This window comes from Babylonia areolata, chromosome 10, assembly GCF_041734735.1.
Source record: "Babylonia areolata isolate BAREFJ2019XMU chromosome 10, ASM4173473v1, whole genome shotgun sequence".
Classification (NCBI taxonomy): Eukaryota; Metazoa; Mollusca; class Gastropoda; order Neogastropoda; family Buccinidae; genus Babylonia; species Babylonia areolata.
Genome location: NC_134885.1, coordinates 3,635,916 through 3,657,036, shown reverse-complemented (window position 1 = coordinate 3,657,036; position 21,121 = coordinate 3,635,916). Strand labels below are relative to the sequence as shown.

The following is a 21,121-nucleotide window of genomic DNA, read 5'->3' as shown; positions in this document are numbered from 1 at the left end:
GACTGCATGACAAGGCTGTACCGCTTCTTGTTTGATTTTCTAGTCAAACTTAGGAGAAAGGTTAGGAGCAGGGATCGAGCCCAGACCTTCTAGGACACTGTATTGGCAGACAGGTGGTGAAATGAGGAGTTTCTTCACTGTAGTGTGTTCTATTGTATTGTATTGCATTGTATTACTTTGGTGTCACAACAGTTCCCTCTATGAAATTTAGGCTGCTCCCATCAGGGAGAGCATGATGCAACAGTATATTGCCACCTTTTTTTTCGTTGTATGGTATTGCATTGAATTGTACTATATTACTCTTTTTTCCACAACATATTTCTCTGTGTGAAGTTCAGGCCGTTCTCCCCAGGGAGAGCGTGTTACCACAATGCAGCACCACCTTTTTTTCTGCCTGGAACTGTGTTGTTGTTTTCCTGTCAAAGTGGGTTTTTTCCACAGAATTTTGCCAGGGACAACACTTTGGTTGCCATGGGTTCTTTCACTTGCATTAAGTGCATGCTACACACAGGACTTTGGTCTATCATTGAGTGACCAGCATCCGCACCACCACTTAAGATGTAGTGGAAGGGGATTAGATGCTGGAGAGTGTGGGGTTCGATACCATGTGATCAGATTCTCTCCATTCCCAGGGAGACTCGTTACCGCCAGGCCATCACTCCATTGTTGACAGTATGAATGTGTTGACAGTGGAGTGGTGGCCTAGAGGTAACGTGTCTGCCTAGGAAGCGAGAGAATCTGAGCGCGCTGGTTCGAATCACGGCTCAGCCACCGATATTTTCTCCCCCTCCACTAGACCTTGAGTGGTGGTCTGGATGTTAGTCATTCGAATGAGACGATAAACCGAGGTCCCGTGTGCTAGCATGCACTTAGCGCACGTAAAAGAACCCATGGCAACAAAAGGGATGTTCCTGGCAAAATTCTGTAGAAAAATCCACTTCGATAAGGAAAAAATACACACAAAATGGGTGGCGCTGCCAGTGTAGTGACACGCTCTCCTTGGGGAGAGCAGCCCGAATTTCACACAGAGAAATCTCTTGTGACAAAAAGAAATACAAATATGATGGTAATATGATGATTTTTAAGGTAATGGTTTTTATGATGTATATATTCGGATGGCAGAGTTTTGAAGATGGTACAGATGATGATCACAGACATAACTGCTGATGATACAGAGTTGTTACTTGATGTTAACATTGGCTTTTTCCCCCTCTGTTAGTCACTTCCATCTGCTTTTTCTCCACACTTTTTCTGTTTTACTGCACAAGACGATTCTGGGCACTGATTGCACTGCAAGTGATGAAATGGATGACACTATTTCATTTCAGTTTCAGTGTCTCGAGGAGGCGCCACTGCGCATGGACAAATCCATATACGCTACACCACATCTGCTTGGCACCTGGTGGGTAAAGGGTGGAGATTTTTCTGATCTCCCAGGTCAACATATGTGCAGACCTGCCAGTGCCTGAACCCCCTTTGTGTGTATACGCACGCAGAAGATCAAATACGCACATTAAAGATCCTGTAATCCAAGAACATACCCAGCATGCACACCCCCGAAAACGGAGTATGGCTGCCTACATGGCGGGGTAAATAAACAAAACGGTCATACACGTAAAATGTTAAGTGTTACATGTCTGAGTGTGTAGTAGTGCATGCCTGAAATCTGATTGAATGACACAGGAAACGAATGATGAGCGTCCAATGGCAGCCGTCAGTCGGCTCTGCCCAGGTAGGCAGCCTGTTGTGTAAATGACTCCGCGTTTGTAAAGCGCTTAGAGTTTGGTCTCCGACCGAGGATAGGTGCTATATAAGTATCCATATCAATCCATCAATCAATCAAACATAACCCACCTCGCTTAGATGACACTGCAGACGTTCAGTGAATCATCCCGATGCCCCGGAGGCTGACAGGAGTGTTGTTTCTGTTACGCAGGACACTATGATCGACGTGCAAGGTCTGTATGAACACAACCAGTACCTGTTCAGGGTGGCGGCCATCAATGAAAACGGGGTTGGAGACTTTCTGCAAACAGAGGGCCCCATCGTGGCCAAGATGCCTTTCGGTGAGTGGGTGTGAATGTTGCACGTGGGGATGAGGGGGGGTGGGGGGAATGGTACTATGCGCACATGCACATACACACGCATGCACGCACACAAACACACAAACATACACACACACACACACTAACACATACACTCGCTCTCACACACACTCACCACACACACAGATACACTTGCACTCACGTGCACACACACACACACACACACACTTAAGGCATGCATGCACAGGGATACATGTGTTTGTACACACACAGAGAAACTTACATGCATACATCGTCATCATCATCGTCATCATCATCATCCTGGCTGTCTCTTGGGGAACCAAGGATGACAGTGCATTATGCCATCAACAGCACACATCACTGGTGGACACGCATGTGCCTCCCTCACTTTCCCACCTGTTGTGTCCATCAATAACCAATAGTTTTGAAAGTGAAAGTAAGCCCACATTAATAATTCATCATTCTGCCGTAGGCTGCCTTCATGGCAGGGTAAAAACGGTCATACACGTAAAAGCCCGCTCATGTACATACAAGTGAACATGGGAGTTGCAGCCCATGAACGAAGAAGAAGAGGAGTCATTCCCTTCCCAGTAGGTTTTTTGTCTTGAGAGCAGCGGGGAAAAGGCTTTTTATGAACAAGGCAGAACTGCTGTTATGTAACCCAATTTCTGAAGATTATATATTCATTTTACACATGTGCTTTTCTTGGTGCAAGTATGTGTGAATCTGTACATGTGACAGTGTAACACCACCCTCCTCATGTGTGAATCTGTACATGTGACAGTGTAACACCACCCTCCCCATGTGTGAATCTGTACATGTGAGAATGTAACATCACCCTCCTCATGTGTGAATCTGTACATGTGAGTATGTAACATCACCCTCCTCATGTGTGAATCTGTACATGTGAGTATGTAACATCACCCTCCTCATGTGTGAATCTGTACATGTGAGTATGTAACATCACCCTCCTTATGTGTGAATCTGTACATGTGACAATGTAACATCACCCTCCTTATGTGTGAATCTGTGCATGTCAGGATATAACACCACCCTCCCCATGTGTGAATCTGTACATGTGAGTATGTAACATCACCCTCCTCATGTGTGAATCTGTACATGTGAGTATGTAACATCACCCTCCTTATGTGTGAATCTGTACATGTGAGTATGTAACATCACCCTCCTCATGTGTGAATCTATACATGTGAGAATGTAACATCACCCTCCTCATGTGTGAATCTGTACATGTGAGGATATAACACCACCCTCCCCATGTGTGAATCTGTACATGTCAGGATATAACGCCACCCTCCCCGTACTGTCCATGCAGACGCCCCAGCCACGCCTGGCACCCCGGAGGTGACGGAAGTGGGCGGAGACTTTGTGTCGCTGACGTGGGAGAAGCCCCCGACGGACGGGGGCGGCCGCATCACGGGCTACTGGATCGAGAAGCGTGAGCACGGCACGGAGAACTGGTCGCGGGTCAACACCAACCCCTGCATCACCAACATGATCAACATCCCCAACCTCATCGAGGACCGTCAGTATGAGTTCCGCGTGTTCGCCGAGAACGAGGCGGGCATGAGCAAGCCTTCCCTGGCCTCCAGACACGTCAAGATCAAAGACCCCAACGGTAAACGTTGCCACAAGGGTTGGGGTGGGGGGGCTGAGTGTTGTGAGGGAGGGAGGAGGGCGTTGGTTTGAGAAAGGGGCGTTTGCATTGATTCATCGTTCTAGCTTTAAGTGTATGGTCACATAAATCAAAGGAATAATGTAAATGAATGATAACGTACGAATAATCTGTCTCTTTCTCGAGCGCTTACGTGCATGCGCATGCACACACTCACACACACACACACACACACACACACACACACACACACACACTCACACACACACACATCCACACACACACACACACTCACACACACACTCACACACGCACACACTGCCCCCATGCACACAGAGTGCATTGATTCTCCTTTTTTTCTTGAGGAACTTCCCCTGAACTAAAATCCCTTACAGCGAGAAGACGTTATACTACAGAACACACACAGTTTCATCGTAAGCCATTTAACAGCACTACCCTCGGACTATTCTGCTGTTAGAATTGAAAACAATCTTCAGATTAAAGGGGACTTTCTTTTTAGAGAACAAGTGAAAACAAAACAAAACAAACACCAGTAAAAAATATGAATATCAATAATGTTTCTTAAGCCACCCACTGGACATGGTAGCCATGTTATGGTGATGTGTTGCCATCCTATGGTGGTGTGTAGCCATTCTATGGTAGTATATGGCCATTCTATGGTGGTGTGTATGGTCATTCTATGGTGGTGTGTATGGCCATGCTATGGTGGTGTGTGGCCATGCCATGGTGGTGTGTATGGCCATGCTATTGTGGTGTATGGCCATGCTATGGTGGTGTATAGCCATGCCATGGTGGTGTATAGCCATGAAATGGTGATGTGTGGTCATGCTATGGTGGTGTGTATGGCCATGCTATGTATAGCCATGCCATGGTGGTGTATAGCCATGAAATGGTGGTGTATGGCCATGCTTTGGTGGTGTGTATGGCCATGCTATGGTAGTGTATGACCATACTATGGTGGTGTATAGCCATGCCATGGTAGTTTGTGGCCATGCCATGGTGGTGTGTGGCCATGCCGTGGTGGTGTATAGCTATGCCATGGTAGTGTATGGCCATGTTATAGTGGTGTATAGCCATGCCATGGTTGTGTGTATAGCCATGCGATGGTGGTGTATAGCCATGCTGTGGTGGTGTGTGGCCATTCTACGGTGGTGTATATAGCCATGCTGTGGTGGTGTATAGCCATGCTATGGTGGTGTATAGCCATTCTATGGTGGTGTGTGGCCATGCTATGGTGGTGTGTTGCCATGCTATGGTGGTGTATACCCATGCTATAGGAATGCTATAGTGGTGTATAGCCATGCTATGGTGGTGTATAGCCATGCTATAGGAATGCTATGGTGGTGTGTTGCCATGCTGTGGTGGTGTGTAGCCATGCTATAGCCATGCTATGGTGGTGTATAGCCATGCTATGGTGGGTTGTTGCCATGCTGTGGTGGTGCAGAGCCATGCTATAGCCATGCAATGGTGGTGTGTTGTCAGCTGCTGTGGTGCCAGAGTTTGCACACGGTCTGCGCAAGATGGCGGCAGTAGAGGGCAAGTCGGCTCGCTTTGAGTGTGAAGTGACCGGTCATCCCAAACCCGACATCCAGTGGTCAGTGGGCTCTCTGTTGAACAGTGTCTTTCTTCCTCTCTGGGACAGTCCTCCATTCTCTCTCTCCGTCTGCCTGTCTTCTTCCTCTCTCTGTCTCTCTTCTCTCTCTCTGTCTCTCTCTCTCACTGTGTCTCTGTCTCTTTCTCTTCTTCTTCTTCTCTCTTCTCTCTCTCTCTTTCTCTTTCTCTTCTTCTTCTTCTCTCTCTCCTCTCTCTCTGTGTCTCTGTTTCTCCCTCTGTCTGTCTGTCTGTCTGTCTGTCTCTCTCTCTCTCTCTGTCTCTTTCTCTTCTTCTTCCTCTCTCTGTCTCTCTTCTCTCTCTGTCTCTCTGTCTGTGTCTGTCTGTCGGTCGGTCGGTCTCTCTCTCTCTTTCTCTGTCTCTCTTCACTCTCTGTCTCTGTCTCTCTCTCTCTGTCTCTCTCTCCCAACACACACACACACACACACACACAAATATACACACACACATTCTCTCACTAATCATCAATGAACATCTTAGTTTCTCAATCTTGTTGCTGTTGAAATTTTGAGGCGTACATAGACTGGGATAGAGTTTTATGTCTAACTTTCATGTTCTGCAGTGTTTGAGGATATTGCCTGCATTTTGCAGCACAACTGTCTTTTTTTTCTGATCATAAGACAAATATGTTATATTGAACTCTCTCTTCTTTACAGATGTACCTCAGTTTTTCAGTCATCATCATTATGAACAGAAAACAAGTTGTTGCCAGTGTGAACTGACGTGTGTGTGTATGGGGGAAAGGTGTGTGTGTGTGTGTGTGGGGGGGGGGGTGCTTTGGGTGTGTATGCATGTGTGTCAGTGCATGAGTTTATGTACTACAGGGAATGAAAGTTCATTTCCCTCTTATTTCTGAAAAATATGTGCTTCTCTTAATTGTCAGCTTTGATTTTATTGATTGAGTTATTGTGATGCACATTTTAATGAAAGGTCATTTTCTAAAAGTGATTGAGCTTTCTATGCACAATGTTATATATACTGGAGCCTCATGACATGTTTCTGTGGGATGACAATAGAATAAAGTTGTATCTTGTATTTCATTTTATTTACCTTAAAGCATTAACTCCCAGTTCAAAGACTTATGCAAGAAACGCAGACCAACAATGAACTTTTGTTATATTATTCAGAATACATAGCTAGAGAGTGTTAACTTTGTCACCAGGCCTGTGGATGGTATCTCTCTCACCCTGTGTCATGCTGGTGTCGGTCTGCTTGTTCAGGTACAAGGGATCTCGTGAGATCTACGACAACGACAAGTACGAGATCCTGACAGAGGGAGACAAGCAGGTGCTGATCATACACGACGTGTACGGGGAGGATGCTGACGAGTATTCTGTCCGTGCCAGCAACAAGGGAGGCAGCCGCGCCAGTCGAGCAGAGCTGTCGATCAACTGTGAGTGTGGCACGTGGAAATGTGGCTGTGGTGTTGGACGGTGCAGCCTTTGAAACATTTACTTGTGTGTGCATCCTGTGTTGACACATATGTAAACCAACACACACACACACACACACATACTCACATCCACACACACTCGCACACACACACACCATATGATGCCATGCCACACACACACACACACACACACACACACACACCCCTACACACACACACCCCTACACACACTCACACATACACCACATGATGCCACACCACACGATGCCATGCCACACACATACACACACACACACACACACACACACCCACTGGAATGTACATGCAAATAAAAACTTTTGAAAAGAGCTCATTGGTTTTGAAACAAATCAAACTCTGACGAAAACAAACAAACAAACCTAAATGTTGTTCTGTTATAAGAACCTTCTTGTCTTGATGTCTCATTCGTCATACAACATTCTCTATGTGTGTGTGCGTGTGTGTCCCAGCTGCACCCAAGATCAATGTGCCTCCACGGTTCCGTGACGTCTGCACGTTTGAGAAGGGAGAGAACGTGGTGTTGAAGATCCCATTCACCGGCAGTCCCAAACCCACAGTGAAGTGGATCCGTGACGGGGAGGAGCTTCATGGGTCACGCTACCACCAAGAGGTCACCGAGCGACACGCCATCCTCACCATCAAGGTCAGACACTGGGGTCAGGGGTCACACTGTCCTGTCGTATGGGAGGGGAGGAGGGGGAGGGGTGGGGTCAAAGGAACATGGATTTTTATCAAAGTATTCTTGCTTCTTTTTTTTTTCTTTTTTTTTTCTCTCTCTTCATTTAGACAAGTCATAGATGCGATCAAAGTATTTTTACATGGGTTTTTTGGGTTGTTTTTTTTTTTTCATTTGAACAAATCATAGATGCCTTTAGAAATCTGTTTGTGAAGGTAAAGAAACAAAATACCGTAAAGTTCGGTCTATAAGCTGTGACTTTTTACTCCAGCTTCAACCTCTGCGGCTTATACAATGATGCGGCTTATCTGAGGATTTTAACGATCCCAGGAGTATCACGTTCTCGTCTATTCTTAGCTGCCCTTCAACTTACCAAAATCATGATTTCTGTCCATGAATTTTTGGATGAGCTTCAGGATAGTGTGCTAACTGTTCACGTTTTATAAATCAAATCCACACACATTAAAGCCTTCGATCAGCATTCAGTTCTACTCTGCTCAAGCGTACACCCTCATCATGCCGAAAATGCGACGTTATGCCTATGATGCAGCCTTCAAATTGAAGGCGATCGACCTAGCAGACGACAGTGCAAGCGACGAACCAGCAGCGACCTCCACCTTCATGTTCATGAAGTGAAAGCGAGGCTGAAGTCAGTGACAAGATGGTGGAGGAAGCTGTGCTGGTTCTCTTCAACTCGGACACTGAAGACGAAGATTTCAGTGGATTCAGTGAGCAGGATGACGTTGAATAAATGTGACTATCCCTAAATTATGGATCTTATTTTCGTTGTGTTTATTTATTATTTTTTTGTGGCACTAGCAGTATTTTCACTTGCTTTTCTTTGTGTTGTTCCCGCTTGTGTTTATTTCATAACCTACAGTATTGACAGCTTTTCTGTAGTATCAGTATGTGTTCCGGTACCGGAAATAAGTGTGGCTTATAAGCCAGTGCGGCTTATGTATGTATAAAGTTCAATTTTTTCCAAAATTTAGTGGGTGCAGCTTATATACCAGTGCGCTCAATAGACCGAACTTTACGGTAATAAAACTGAAAAATAAAACTCTCTGTGTGTCTCTGTCTTCCCCCCCTCTCTCTTCTCTCTATCTCTCTCTCCCTGTCTCCCTCTCTCTCTGTCTCTCTCTCTCTTATGCCTTTATCATTTAGTATTGTGTAATGTAGATACTATTTAGTGTGAGGACTTAGTGAAAAAAAAAAGTACATCTCTACTTATCCATTACCCTTGAAAGTAAAGATTTAGTCTACCTTGTTTTGTCATAGTACAAATCCCAAAAGTACTAATTGCACATGTACACATTTTGTTCTTTTCAGAACATATGACAAACCCAAATACTGATTGTACACATGCACAATAAGTTCTTGAAGAACACATGATAAATCCAAATACCAACTGTACAATAAGTTCTTTTCAGAACACATGACAAACCCAAATACCAATTGTACACATGCACATTGAGTTTTTCTCAGAACATGTGACAAACCCAAATACCAGTTGTACACATGCACAGTATGTTCTTTTCAGAACACAGTTTCAGTTTCAGTAGCTCAAGGAGGCGTCACTGCGTTCGGACAAATCCATATACGCTACACCACATCTGCCAAGCAGATGCCTGACCAGCGGCGTAGCCCAATGCGCTTAGTCAGGCCTTGAGAAAAAAAAAAGGTTGATAAATAATAGATAAGCGTACATAAATAAGTAAATAAATACATAAATAGATAAATAAATAAATAATAATTATAATATGGGAAAAAAAGGTAGTAATAATAATAATAATAATAATAAATACAAACACGATACAAACAAACCCACAGTATGAATTTTACGCATCCACAATGAATTCTTTTCAGAACACCTGACAAATCCAAGCACACCTGCACAATATGTTTTTTGCAAGCACTGACTGATGAGTAAAACAGGTGCAGAAAGGTACAGCTTGAGGTGTGACTGTCCTCAGGATGCCTCCAAAGAGGACGACGGACCGTACCGCTTGTTACTGGAGAACACCTTGGGCTCTGACTCTGCCGTCCTCAAGATACAAGTCAACGGTCAGTACCCCTAAAGTCTGTATGGTCAGTACACCTGAGGTCTATGTGGTCAGTACATCTGAGTTCTATGTGGTCAGTACACCTGAGGTCTATGTGGTCAGTACACCTGAGGTCTGTACGCTCAGTACACCTGAGGTCTTTGTCACAGTGGTCAGTACACCTGAGGTCTATACGGTCAGTACACCTGAGGTCTATGTGGTCAGTACACATGAGGTCTATATGGTCAGTACACCTGAGGTCTATGTGGTCAGTACACCTGAGGTCAGTGTCACAGTGGTCAGTACACCTGAGGTCTATGTGGTCAGTACACATGAGGTCTATGTGGTCAGTACACCTGAGGTCTATGTGGTCAGTACACCTGAGGTCTATGTGGTCAGTACACATGAGGTCTATGTGGTCAGTACACCTGAGGTCTATATGGTCAGTACACCTGAGGTCTATGCGGTCAGTACACCTGAGGTCTATGTCACAGTGGTCAGTACACCTGAGGTCTATATGGTCAGTACACCTGAGGTCTATGTCAAGGTGGTCAGTACACCTGAGGTCTATATGGTCAGTACACCTGAGGTCTATGTCACAGTGGTCAGTACACCTGAGGTCTATATGGTCAGTACACCTGAGGTCTATACGGTCAGTACACCTGAGGTCTATATGGTCAGTACACCTGAGGTCTATATGGTCAGTACACCTGAGGTCTATATGGTCAGTACACCTGAAGTCTATGTCACAGTGGTCAGTACACCTGAGGTCTATACGGTCAGTACACCTGAGGTCTGTGTCACAGTGGTCAGTACACCTGAGGTCTATGTCACAGTGGTCAGTACACCTGAGGTCTATATGGTCAGTACACCTGAGGTCTATACGGTCAGTACACCTGAGGTCTATATGGTCAGTACACCTGAGGTCTGTGTCACAGTGGTCATTACACCTGAGGTATTTGTCACAGTGGTCAGTACACCTGAGGCCTATTTCAGTTTTTTACCTGTACCTTGAGATTCGTCAGGTGATCTCCTATCTCAGTGTTAGACACATAAATCCAGGATATTCTAACCCTGAAATAGGAACTGACATGGACACAGCCAGGAGGTGAGAAAGAAGGAGCACAGAATGTCCTCCCACTCAAACAACAAGGGAGGAAAACACAACAACAGTGAAATGATTGCTGAATGTAAGCCCAGGCAGTGCTTTCCTCTCAGCATCATTGGCCGGACTGACCATTGTTAGCATTGGGTATTTGTCGTGTGTGTGTGTGTGTTCTTCCAAAATACCTTCTTTTTTTTCTTTTTTTTAACCATAGTAGACTAATGCTGTAGAACAAACTGTTGTTATTCTTTTTGAATATTCTTGTTGATGTTGTTGGGGGTTTTTTTGTTTGTTTTTTTTAATCCATTGTCAAGTGATACTTATAGACAAACACAAATAAACTTTTTTGTTGTTGTTTTTAATCCTTCGTCCTACCCTCCACCCTCTATTGTTTTATCTTTGATTGAGAAATATAGGGTATTCAACATAGCAGTTGGTCATGGATTGTGAAGGGTAGGGTATTAACATAGCAGTTGGTCATGGATTGTGAAGGGTAAGGTATTTAACATAGCAGTTGGTCATGGATTGTGAAGGGTAGGGTATTCAACATAGCAGTTGGTCATGGATTGTGAAGGCTGCGGTATTTAACATAGCAGTTGGTCATGGATTGTGAAGGGTAGGGTATTTAACATAGCAGTTGGTCATGGATTGTGAAGGCTGCGGCATTTAACATAGCAGTTGGTCATGGATTGTGAAGGCTGCGGTATTTAACATAGCTGTTGGTCATGGATTGTGAAGGCTGCGGTATTTAACATAGCAGTTGGTCATGGATTGTGAAGGGGAGGGTATTTAACATAGCAGTTGGTCATGGATTGTGAAGGCTGCGGTATTTAACATAGCTGTTGGTTTGAGAAGGGTAGGGTATTTAACATAGCAGTTGGTTGTGGATTGTGAAGGGGAGGGTATTTAACATAGCAGTCATGGATTGTGAAGGGTAGGGTATTAACATAGCAGTTGGTCATGGATTGTGAAGGGGAGGGTATTTAACATAGCAGTTGGTCATGGATTGAGAAGGGGGGGGGGGGTATTCAACATAGCAGTTGGTCATGGATTGAGAAGGGTAGGGCGTTTAACATAGCAGTTGGTCATGGATTGTGAAGGGTAGAGTATTTAACATAGCAGTCATGGATTGAGAAGGGGAGGGTATTTAACATAGCAGTTGGTCATGGATTGAGAAGGGTAGGGCGTTTAACATAGCAGTTGGTCATGGATTGTGAAGGGTAGGGCGTTTAACATAGCAGTTGGTCATGGATTGTGAAGGGTAGGGTATTTAACATAGTAGTCATGGATTGTGAAGGGGAGGGTATTTAACATAGCAGTCGTGGATTGTGAAGGGTAAGGTATTTAACATAGCAGTCGTGGATTGTGAAGGGGAGAGTATTTAACATAGCAGTTGGTCACGGATTGTGAAGGGTAGGGTATTTAACATAGCAGTTGGTCATGGATTGTGAAGGGGAGGGTATTTAACATAGCAGTTGGTCATGGATTGTGAAGGGTAGGGTATTTAACATAGCAGTTGGTCATGGATTGTGAAGGGTAGAGTATTTAACATAGCAGTCATGGATTGAGAAGGGGGGGGGGGGTATTTAACATAGCAGTTGGTCATGGATTGAGAAGGGGAGGGTATTTAATATAGCAGTTGGTCATGGATTGTGAAGGTTTCACCTCTTGTTTTGCAGATTCTTTTGCTAGAGCTCTGAAGGCTTTAGCATTTGGTGGGTATGATGTTCCACTAACACTCCTGCCTGTTGACACCTCTTTTCCTGTTTGTGTTACCCCCACACACACACACACACTACCCCCCCCCCATCCCCACCCCCAAGCCCCTTCCCCAGCACCCACACATGTCTCCCACTCTTTCCACTCTCACAGTTTACATATGTAAATATGTTTTGTCACGCATCCACCTGCACAGTTTACTTATGTACATATGTTTCTTACATATTTATCATACATCCAAACATTATAAATATATATGTATATATGCAGAAGCCTGTGCACACACGTACACACACGCACACACACACACACACACACTGGCACATATGTGCTTTCAACTTACTCACACTCTCTAAAGAAACACACACACACACACACACACACACACACACACACACACACACACACACACATACATGCAAGTATACATGTTCACACTTACTGGTAAAATGTGTAATTTTAGGGACAGCAAGCATAACCATACACAGAGATAGCAGATGCTTGTATGCCATATGCGCTGCACCACATCTACTAAATAGATCCCTGACCAGTGGCATAACCCAGCGCGCTTAGTCAAGTCTAGAGGATAGATAAAATAAGATGAAATGAAATAAGATATTATAAGTAATTTGAAAAAAAAATAAACGTAAGATAAATAGATGAATAAAGAAATAAATCAGTAAATAAATAATTACAATACAATGCAGTACAATATAGTGCAGTTCAGTACAACACAATGCAATGCAATATAACACAATACGATACAGCACAATACAATAAAACGCAACCCAACACAGCACACTAACACTACAGACCAAAGCTCAGAGTGAGGATGGTGTTTCAGTTCACTGTGATCCTCTGTCCCTCCAGACCGCCCTGACCACAGCACAGCACTACACAGCACAGTGCAGCACAGCACAGCACAACACAGCACAGCACAGCACAACAGAACACAATAAAACGCAACCCAACACAGCACACTAACACTACAGACCAAAGCTCAGAGTGAGGATGGTGTTTCAGTTCACTGTGATCCTCTGTCCCTCCAGACCGCCTAGACCACACCACAGCACAACACAGCACAGCACTACACAGCACAGTGCAGCACAGCACAGCACAGCACAGCACAGCACAGCACAGCACAACAGAACACAATAAAACGCAACCCAACACAGCACACTAACACTACAGACCAAAGCTGAGAGTGAGGATGGTGTTTCAGTTCACTGTGATCCTCTGTCCATTCCAGACCGCCCTGACCACAGCACAACACAGCACAGCACTACACAGCACAGTGCAGCACAGCACAGTGCAGCACAGCACAGCACAGCACAACACAGCACAGCACAGCACAGCACAGCACAGCACAGCACAACACAGCACAGCACAGCACAGCACAACAGAACACAATAAAACGCAACCCAACACAGCACACTAACACTACAGACCAAAGCTGAGAGTGAGGATGGTGTTTCAGTTCACTGTGATCCTCTGTCCCTTCCAGACCGCCCCGACCCTCCCCGCTTCCCTGTCATTGAAAATATCCGTGACGAGTCGGTGGTGATGTCGTGGAAACCACCGCTCAACGACGGAGGAAGCTTCATCACCGCCTACATCATGGAGAAACGAGAGGCATCCTCCAACAGCTGGATACGGGTTGCTTCCACAAGGTGCTGTGTGTGTGTGTGTGTGTGTTTGGGAGGGGGTTGGAGGGGTGTATTGGTGGATGGGTGTGTGTGTTGGGAGGGAGGAGGGTATTGGTTGATGGGTGTGTGTGTTGGGAGGGAGGGGTGTATTGGTGGATGGGTGTGTGTGTTGGGAGGGAGGGGGGTATTGGTGGATGGGTGTGTGTGTTGGGAGGGAGGGGGGTATTGGTTGATGGGTGTGTGTGTGTTAGGAGGGAGGGGGGTATTGGTTGATGGGTGTGTGTGTGTTAGGAGGGAGGGGGGTATTGGTTGATGGGTGTGTGTGTGTTAGGAGGGAGGGGGGTATTGGTTGATGGGGATGTGTGTGTTAGGAGGGAGGAGGGGTATTGGTTGATGGGTGTGTGTGTGTTAGGAGGGAGGGGGGTATTGGTTGATGGGTGTGTGTGTGTTAGGAGGGAGGAGGGGTATTGGTGGATGGGTGTGTGTGTGTTAGGAGGGAGGGGGGTATTGGTTGATGGGTGTGTGTGTGTTAGGAGGGAGGAGGGGTATTGGTTGATGGGTGTGTGTGTGTTAGGAGGGAGGGGGGTATTGGTTGATGGGGATGTGTGTGTTAGGAGGGAGGGGGGTATTGGTTGATGGGTGTGTGTGTGTTAGGAGGGAGGGGGGTATTGGTTGATGGGTGTGTGTGTGTTGGGAGGGAGGGGGGTATTGGTTGATGGGTGTGTGTGTTGGGAGGGAGGGGGGTATTGGTTGATGGGTGTGTGTGTTGGGAGGGAGGAGGCATTGGTTGATGGGTGTGTGTGTTGGGAGGGAGGAGGGGTATTGGTTGATGGGTGTGTGCGTGTGTTGGGGGTGGTTATTGGTGGATGGGAGTGTGTTGGGGTTCGGAGGGAGGGGGGTATTGGTGAATGTGTATGTGTTGGGGGGGGGGGGGGGTTATCGGTGGATTGGTGTGTGTTTGGGGGGAGGGGGCTTATCGATGGATGGGTATGTGGGTGTTGGGGGCGAGGAGTGGTTATCGATGGATGGTTGTGTGTGTTTGTGTTAGGGGATGGATATCAGTGGTGTGGGGGAGTGTGTGTGTGGGGGCGGGGGGGGTGAGGGAGGGGGTGTTGGAGGGGGAGGCTATCGGTGTGTATGGGGGGCAGGGTGGTATCACCAGCGGGTGGGGGTAGGTGACTTAACAGAGACTGTATCAAACCCTGCTTTCAAAAATGTTTATTGTTGCTGTTGTTGTTTTTTCTTTGTTTGTTTGTTTGTTTTTAGTTGGGATGAAATAGATTTAATTGTCACAAGGACCTTAAGGGTCTTTTGATGCATGCTAACAAAGCACAGTTTGGAGGTTTGGTGGTACACATATGGCTGTGTTGCAGGTTTGCTTTCCACAACATCACGGGGTTGTCGCCCTGCAAGGAATACCAGTTCCGGGTGATCGCCGAGAATTTCTACGGTCGCAGTGATCCCTGTGAGACGCCAGAAGCCATCAAGACGGAGGAACCGGAGGAGATGAAGAAAAAGAAACAGCTGGAAGGCAAGATTGGCTTTCACTACGTCTGTGGAGTGACCCAGCTGTCAGAAAAACAAAAAAAGAGAGCAGAGTATTGATCAGGACATGTTACATCATTGTGATGTTTGACATGGTGGTGTTTGACCACTGATAATAACTCTACGTTTGAAGTGTTTGTGACCTGTAAAATAGTTTGGTTATAATTATGTTTATGTTGGTAGTATCAGTATCAGTAGCTCAAGGAGGCGTCACTGCATTCGGTCAAATCCATATACGCTACACCACATCTGCCAAGCAGCATAACCTAACGCGCTTAGTCAGGCCTTGAGAAAAAAATAAGATAAAATAAATAAAATAGCAAAAGTAAAAAATAAATTGATAAATAAATTAAATAAACAAATAAAAAATAGTAGATAAATACATTTAAAAAAATAATAATAATAATAATAATATTTATAAGGCGCTGTTGGTAGTGAATTTGGATATGGCAGTCCTCATGTTGTTACTGACTTTATGTGTCATTATTGTTTTGGTTAGAGGATTTGAATCAGATACTGCAGCATATGCAAATGCACACGCACACACACACACACACACACATTTTGATGCATACGCACTCCTGCATGCTAATGCACACACAAATGCATGTGCACACTTATCACCAGCTTAACACATACATAATCACACATGCACAGATGTATACGCACTCATATACTGATATAAACATACATATAAGCACATTACAGATAGTGTGATTTATGTCCTTGTTTATTGACAAGTTGATGATGTGAAGATTATGCTCTAAATGTGCTGCCTTTATTTCTCCACAGATGAGTTTGGCAGGAAGGTGCGTGGCAAATATGATGGACCAAAAATACTGGATTACGACAAGTTCTGTAAGTTTTGTTTCTAAAACGTCTTCTTCGTGTCTCTATATGTGAGAGAATGTGTGTGTGTGTATGTTTGTTTGTTTGTGCAAGTGTGTGTGTGTGTGTGCATGCATGCATGTGTGTGTGTGTGTGTGTAAAACATTATCAAGAAGTGTATATGCTGATTAAAAACTGGGGAAAAAACAATTATGTGCCGTGAGCAATAGGTATAGTGGTGATATTGTTGGTTTTCAGTTGACGACATCTGGAGGAGGTTTGTGCCATGTGTATAGTTGGTGACATTGTTGGTTTTCAGTTGACGACATCTGGAAGAGGTTTGTGCCACAGCCAGTAGAACTCAAACAAGGCAGCGTCTACGACTATTACGACATTCTTGAGGAATTGGGAAGGTGAGGTTTTTAGTTCATTAACATTTGAAAATAATACAAATGAACATTTGAAAATAATGTGAATGCAGTGTAGGCATAGTTGATTATGGTCTCAAGGCTTGACAAGTATGTTGGGTTATGCTGCTGTCAAGCATTTTCCTAGCTGAAGTGGTGTAGAGTGTGTGTGTGTGTGTGTGTGTGGATTTGTCTGAACGAATTGATGCCTCTTTGAGAAACTGAAAGTGTGTGTGTGTGCAGTGGAGTGTTTGGCGTGGTTCACCTGTCATAAACAGTTGTCTGTGTGTGTGTGCAGTGGAGCGTTTGGCGTGGTTCACCTGTCATAAACAGTTGTCTGTGTGTGTGTGTGTGTGTGTGCAGTGGAGCGTTTGGCGTGGTTCACCTGTCATAAACGGTTGTGTTTGTGTGTGTGTGTGCAGTTGAGCATTTGGTGTTGTTCACCTGTCATAAACAGTTGTCTCTGTGTGTGTGTGTGTGCAGTTGAGCATTTGGTGTTGTTCACCTGTCATAAACAGTTGTCTCTGTGTGTGTGTGTGTGTGCAGTTGAGCATTTGGTGTTGTTCACCTGTCATAAACAGTTGTCTCTGTGTGTTTGTGTGTATGTGTGTGTGTGTGTGTGCAGTTGAGCATTTGGTGTTGTTCACCTGTCATAAACAGTTGTGTGTGTGTGTGTGTGCAGTGGAGCGTTTGGCGTGGTCCACCGGTGCGTGGAGAAGGCAACAGGGCGGGTGTTTGTGGCCAAGTTCATCAACACGCCCTACCCGCTGGACAAGTACACAGTGAGGAACGAGATCAGCATGATGAACCAGCTGCACCATCCCAAGCTGATCAACCTGCACGACGCCTTTGATGACAAATACGAGATGGTCCTCATCCTGGAGTTGTGAGTCCTCCGTGGAGTCACATTTCTGGCCTTGTCTGTCTGTCTGCTTTTTTGCTTGCTTGCTTTTTTTTTTTTTTTTTTTTTGCTGCCTCATCATCTGTGCCGTTTCAGTGGCATTACTCCCAGGCCGCTCATTCCGAGTCTCCCATACACAGCCACACCCAGCTTCATCTGTCTCAGTAGACTGTAGGCAGTCCACAGGGAACCATCGATGTTAGGTCACCAAGAGGCCACACACCAGAGGAGACCATGCAATGCTGCTGAGTCACTTTGGTGGTGTTTGGTAGTGCCTGTTCTGATTTAACATACTTAGAACACCACCTACTAAGCACCCTACTGACGACAGTAATGGCTTAGTTGTGGAGCCAGACTGAGTGAGTGTCTTCCCCATGGTGGAAACCGCCACCACGTCCCTCCAACGGTAGTCACCCGTGAATCCACCGACACTGAAGACATTGACAAGACTCACCCCAAGCGCATAAGTGGAGGGGTATTGAAACTAAGGTCACCAAGAGAGCAGGGCATGAAAGGCCACATAATTAGGGACTTTTCTTTATAGTGGTGATGAAGGAGGAGGAGGAGGATGCTACTGTCTGTCTGTCTTATTGGTGTGATGCCCTCCCGTCCATCTCTGACTGTCTTTCTGTTTGTCATAAACCCATCTCCAAATGTCCTGTTCTTCTGCTGATAACTGGATTCTTGTGTTCCGTCTTCCAGAACAAAGCCCATCTCAGAATGTCTGTTCTACTACTGATAATTTGATTTCTGTGTTCCATCTGTCAGAACAAAACCCATCTCAGAATGTCTGTTCTACTACTGATAATTTGATTTCTGTGTTCCGTCTTCCAGAACAAAACCCATCTCAAAATGTCCTGTTCTTCTGCTGATAACTGGATTCTTGTGTTCCGTCTTCCAGAACAAAGCCCATCTCAGAATGTCTGCTCTACTACTGATAATTTGATTTCTGTGTTCCATCTGTCAGAACAAAATCCTTCGGTCAGCTGTCTCTTCCCTTTCAGGGTCCAGCTGTCTGGAACAGCCTTCCATTCAACATTCAGCACTGCACTTCCACAGCCTCTTTTGCATCTTCTCTGAAGACCCGTCTGTTTCAGCAGGACTGATTATCTTTGTCCACCACAGTTCAAAATTGCATCCTATCCATGCTAAGTGTGTGTATGTGAGAGAGAGAGAGAGAGAGAGAGCAAATGAGTTGGATGAGTTTTCTTAATGTCTGTTTGAAGTTGGTGCAAACTGGGTTTTTGGGTGTTTTTTTTTTCGTTTCATCATGTATGGTTACACGTACGCCTAAAGCACTTTGAGCTCTGAGAAAAAGCACTGAATTGGTGTTCATTTCTTTTATTCTTATTATTATCATTATCATATTATTATTGTTATCATTGTTATTGTTATAATAATCATCATCATCATCATAGTTAGTAATCTGTCTGGCTCACGGTGTCTTCTGTCTATCTTTTGTTAATCTCTTTCTCTCTCTCTCTCTTTCTCTCTCTCTCTCTCTCTCTCTCTCTCTCTCTCTCTCTCTCACTGTCCTTGTCCCCCTTTCCTCCATCTCCTGTTCTCCTGTCGCCGTGTTGTGTGTGTCCAGTGTGTTGTGTGTGTCCAGTGTGTTGTGTGTGTCCAGTGTGTTGAGTGTGTTGTGTGTGTCCAGTGTGTTGTGTGTGTTGAGTGTGTTGTGTGTGTCCAGTGTGTTGAGTGTGTCCAGTGTGTTGTGTGTGTCCAGTGTGTTGTGTGTGTCCAGTGTGTTGTGTGTGTCCAGTGTGTTGTGTGTGTGTCCAGTGTGTTGTGTGTGTCCAGTGTGTTGTGTGTGTCCAGTGTGTTGTGTGTGTCCAGTGTGCTGTGTGTGTCCAGTGTGTTGTGTGTGTCCAGTGTGCTGTGTGTGTCCAGTGTGTTGTGTGTGTCGTGTGTGTCCAGTGTGTTGTGTGTGTCCAGTGTGTCGTGTGTGTCCAGTGTGCTGTGTGTGTCCAGTGTGCTGTGTGTGTCCAGTGTGTTGTGTGTGTGTCCAGTGTGTTGTGTGTGTGTCCAGTGTGTTGTGTGTGTCCAGTGTGTTGTGTGTTCAGTGTGTTGTGTGTGTTCAGTGTGTTGTGTGTGTTCAGTGTGTTGTGTGTGTCCAGTGTGTTGTGTGTGTCCAGTGTGTTGTGTGTGTGTCCAGTGTGTTGTGTGTGTCCAGTGTGTTGTGTGTGTGTCCAGTGTGTTGTGTGTCCAGTGTGTTGTGTGTGTCCAGTGTGTTGTGTGTGTTCAGTGTGTTGTGTGTGTTCAGTGTGTTGTGTGTATCCAGTGTGTTGTGTGTGTCCAGCGTGTTGTGTCCACATGCACACACCAGCCCCTGGTACTTACTGACTCTGACTGACTGTCGCTGTGCTGTGTGTGTCCAGTGTGCTGTGTGTGTGTCCAGTGTGCTGTGTGTGTGTCCAGTGTGCTGTGTGTGTTACTGACTCTGTGACTGACTGTCGCTGTGCTGTGTGGTGGGCTGCAGCCTGGCTGGAGGGGAGCTGTTCGACCGCATCGCGGCAGAGGACTACCGCATGTCTGAGGCAGAGGTGATCAACTACATGCGGCAGGCCTGCGAGGGACTCAAACACATGCACGAGAACAGCATTGTGCATCTGGACATCAAGGTCAGTGTCTGGCTGGGGGTGTGGGTATGGGTGGGGGGTGGGGGCGGTCTGGGTGTTGGAGGGGGGATTGGGTTGTGGTGGTAGGGGCTGGGACTTGTGCAGTGATACCTAGTAGGGGTGAGGGTGTCAAGGCTGAAAACAGTATGTCAGATAGTGGTGTGTGCACAGTAGAGTGTGATCAGTACAAGTTTCAGGGAACAAGATAAGTTAGTCTATGTTGGCCGATACTCAAGACTGCACTTGTGAATGATGTAAACACTAGCCACTGTAATAATTGGTAAGTTGTGTTTTTGTTGCTGGGGATTGCAATATGTGTTTGAAAAAGTAGCGGAGATGGTTGAATGGATATTGGATGAAGAGTTATCTGTGGGCAGTTCTCTGAAGACTCTGTTCTGTGATGTCCCTCCGTGGATGCTAATGAACTTCTTGAAAGAAGTGAACATTTTTTAATCAACTTTGAATGTCTTAAACTCATAAAGTTTTTTAAACTTTCTGAGTGAAAAGATTGAAGAAATGATTAGTTTTTATTGTACTTTTTACCCCTGGCATTAATTAGATGCTAGCATGGTGACAGTCTTGAGGTGGACTTAGTGGTCAGCGAGGCTCTAAGCACCATGATTTAATTTGATCTGTGGGCAGTACAGGACACATTCTCAAAACCAATCAAAGTACACGTCACATCAGCCGAACTTGCAAAAATAGAAAACAATGCATCCACCATTTTATTGATGTACACACACAAACTGATGGTTAGGCTTCAATGATCCGAATGTTGACCAAGACATGGCCATGCAACAAGATCCAGTGGCCTTGCTGAAACAGTCCTCCAGGGAACTGATGAGGAATGGAGATGGAGGAGAAGACAGAC

At 45.4% G+C, this 21,121-nt stretch overlaps 1 protein-coding gene across 1 annotated transcript in view; it reads left to right on the top strand.

The window, feature by feature from the left end:
- Window positions 1-21,121, top strand: part of LOC143286726 (twitchin-like) — a 346,369-nt gene that overhangs the window by 290,856 nt on the left and 34,392 nt on the right. The window contains 12 exon segments of the mRNA XM_076594434.1: window positions 1,937-2,066; window positions 3,400-3,702; window positions 5,203-5,314; window positions 6,552-6,724; window positions 7,213-7,406; window positions 9,413-9,503; window positions 13,810-13,975; window positions 15,325-15,482; window positions 16,289-16,354; window positions 16,644-16,737; window positions 17,414-17,617; window positions 20,112-20,253. Coding sequence (XP_076450549.1) covers window positions 1,937-2,066; window positions 3,400-3,702; window positions 5,203-5,314; window positions 6,552-6,724; window positions 7,213-7,406; window positions 9,413-9,503; window positions 13,810-13,975; window positions 15,325-15,482; window positions 16,289-16,354; window positions 16,644-16,737; window positions 17,414-17,617; window positions 20,112-20,253 — 1,833 coding nt within the window.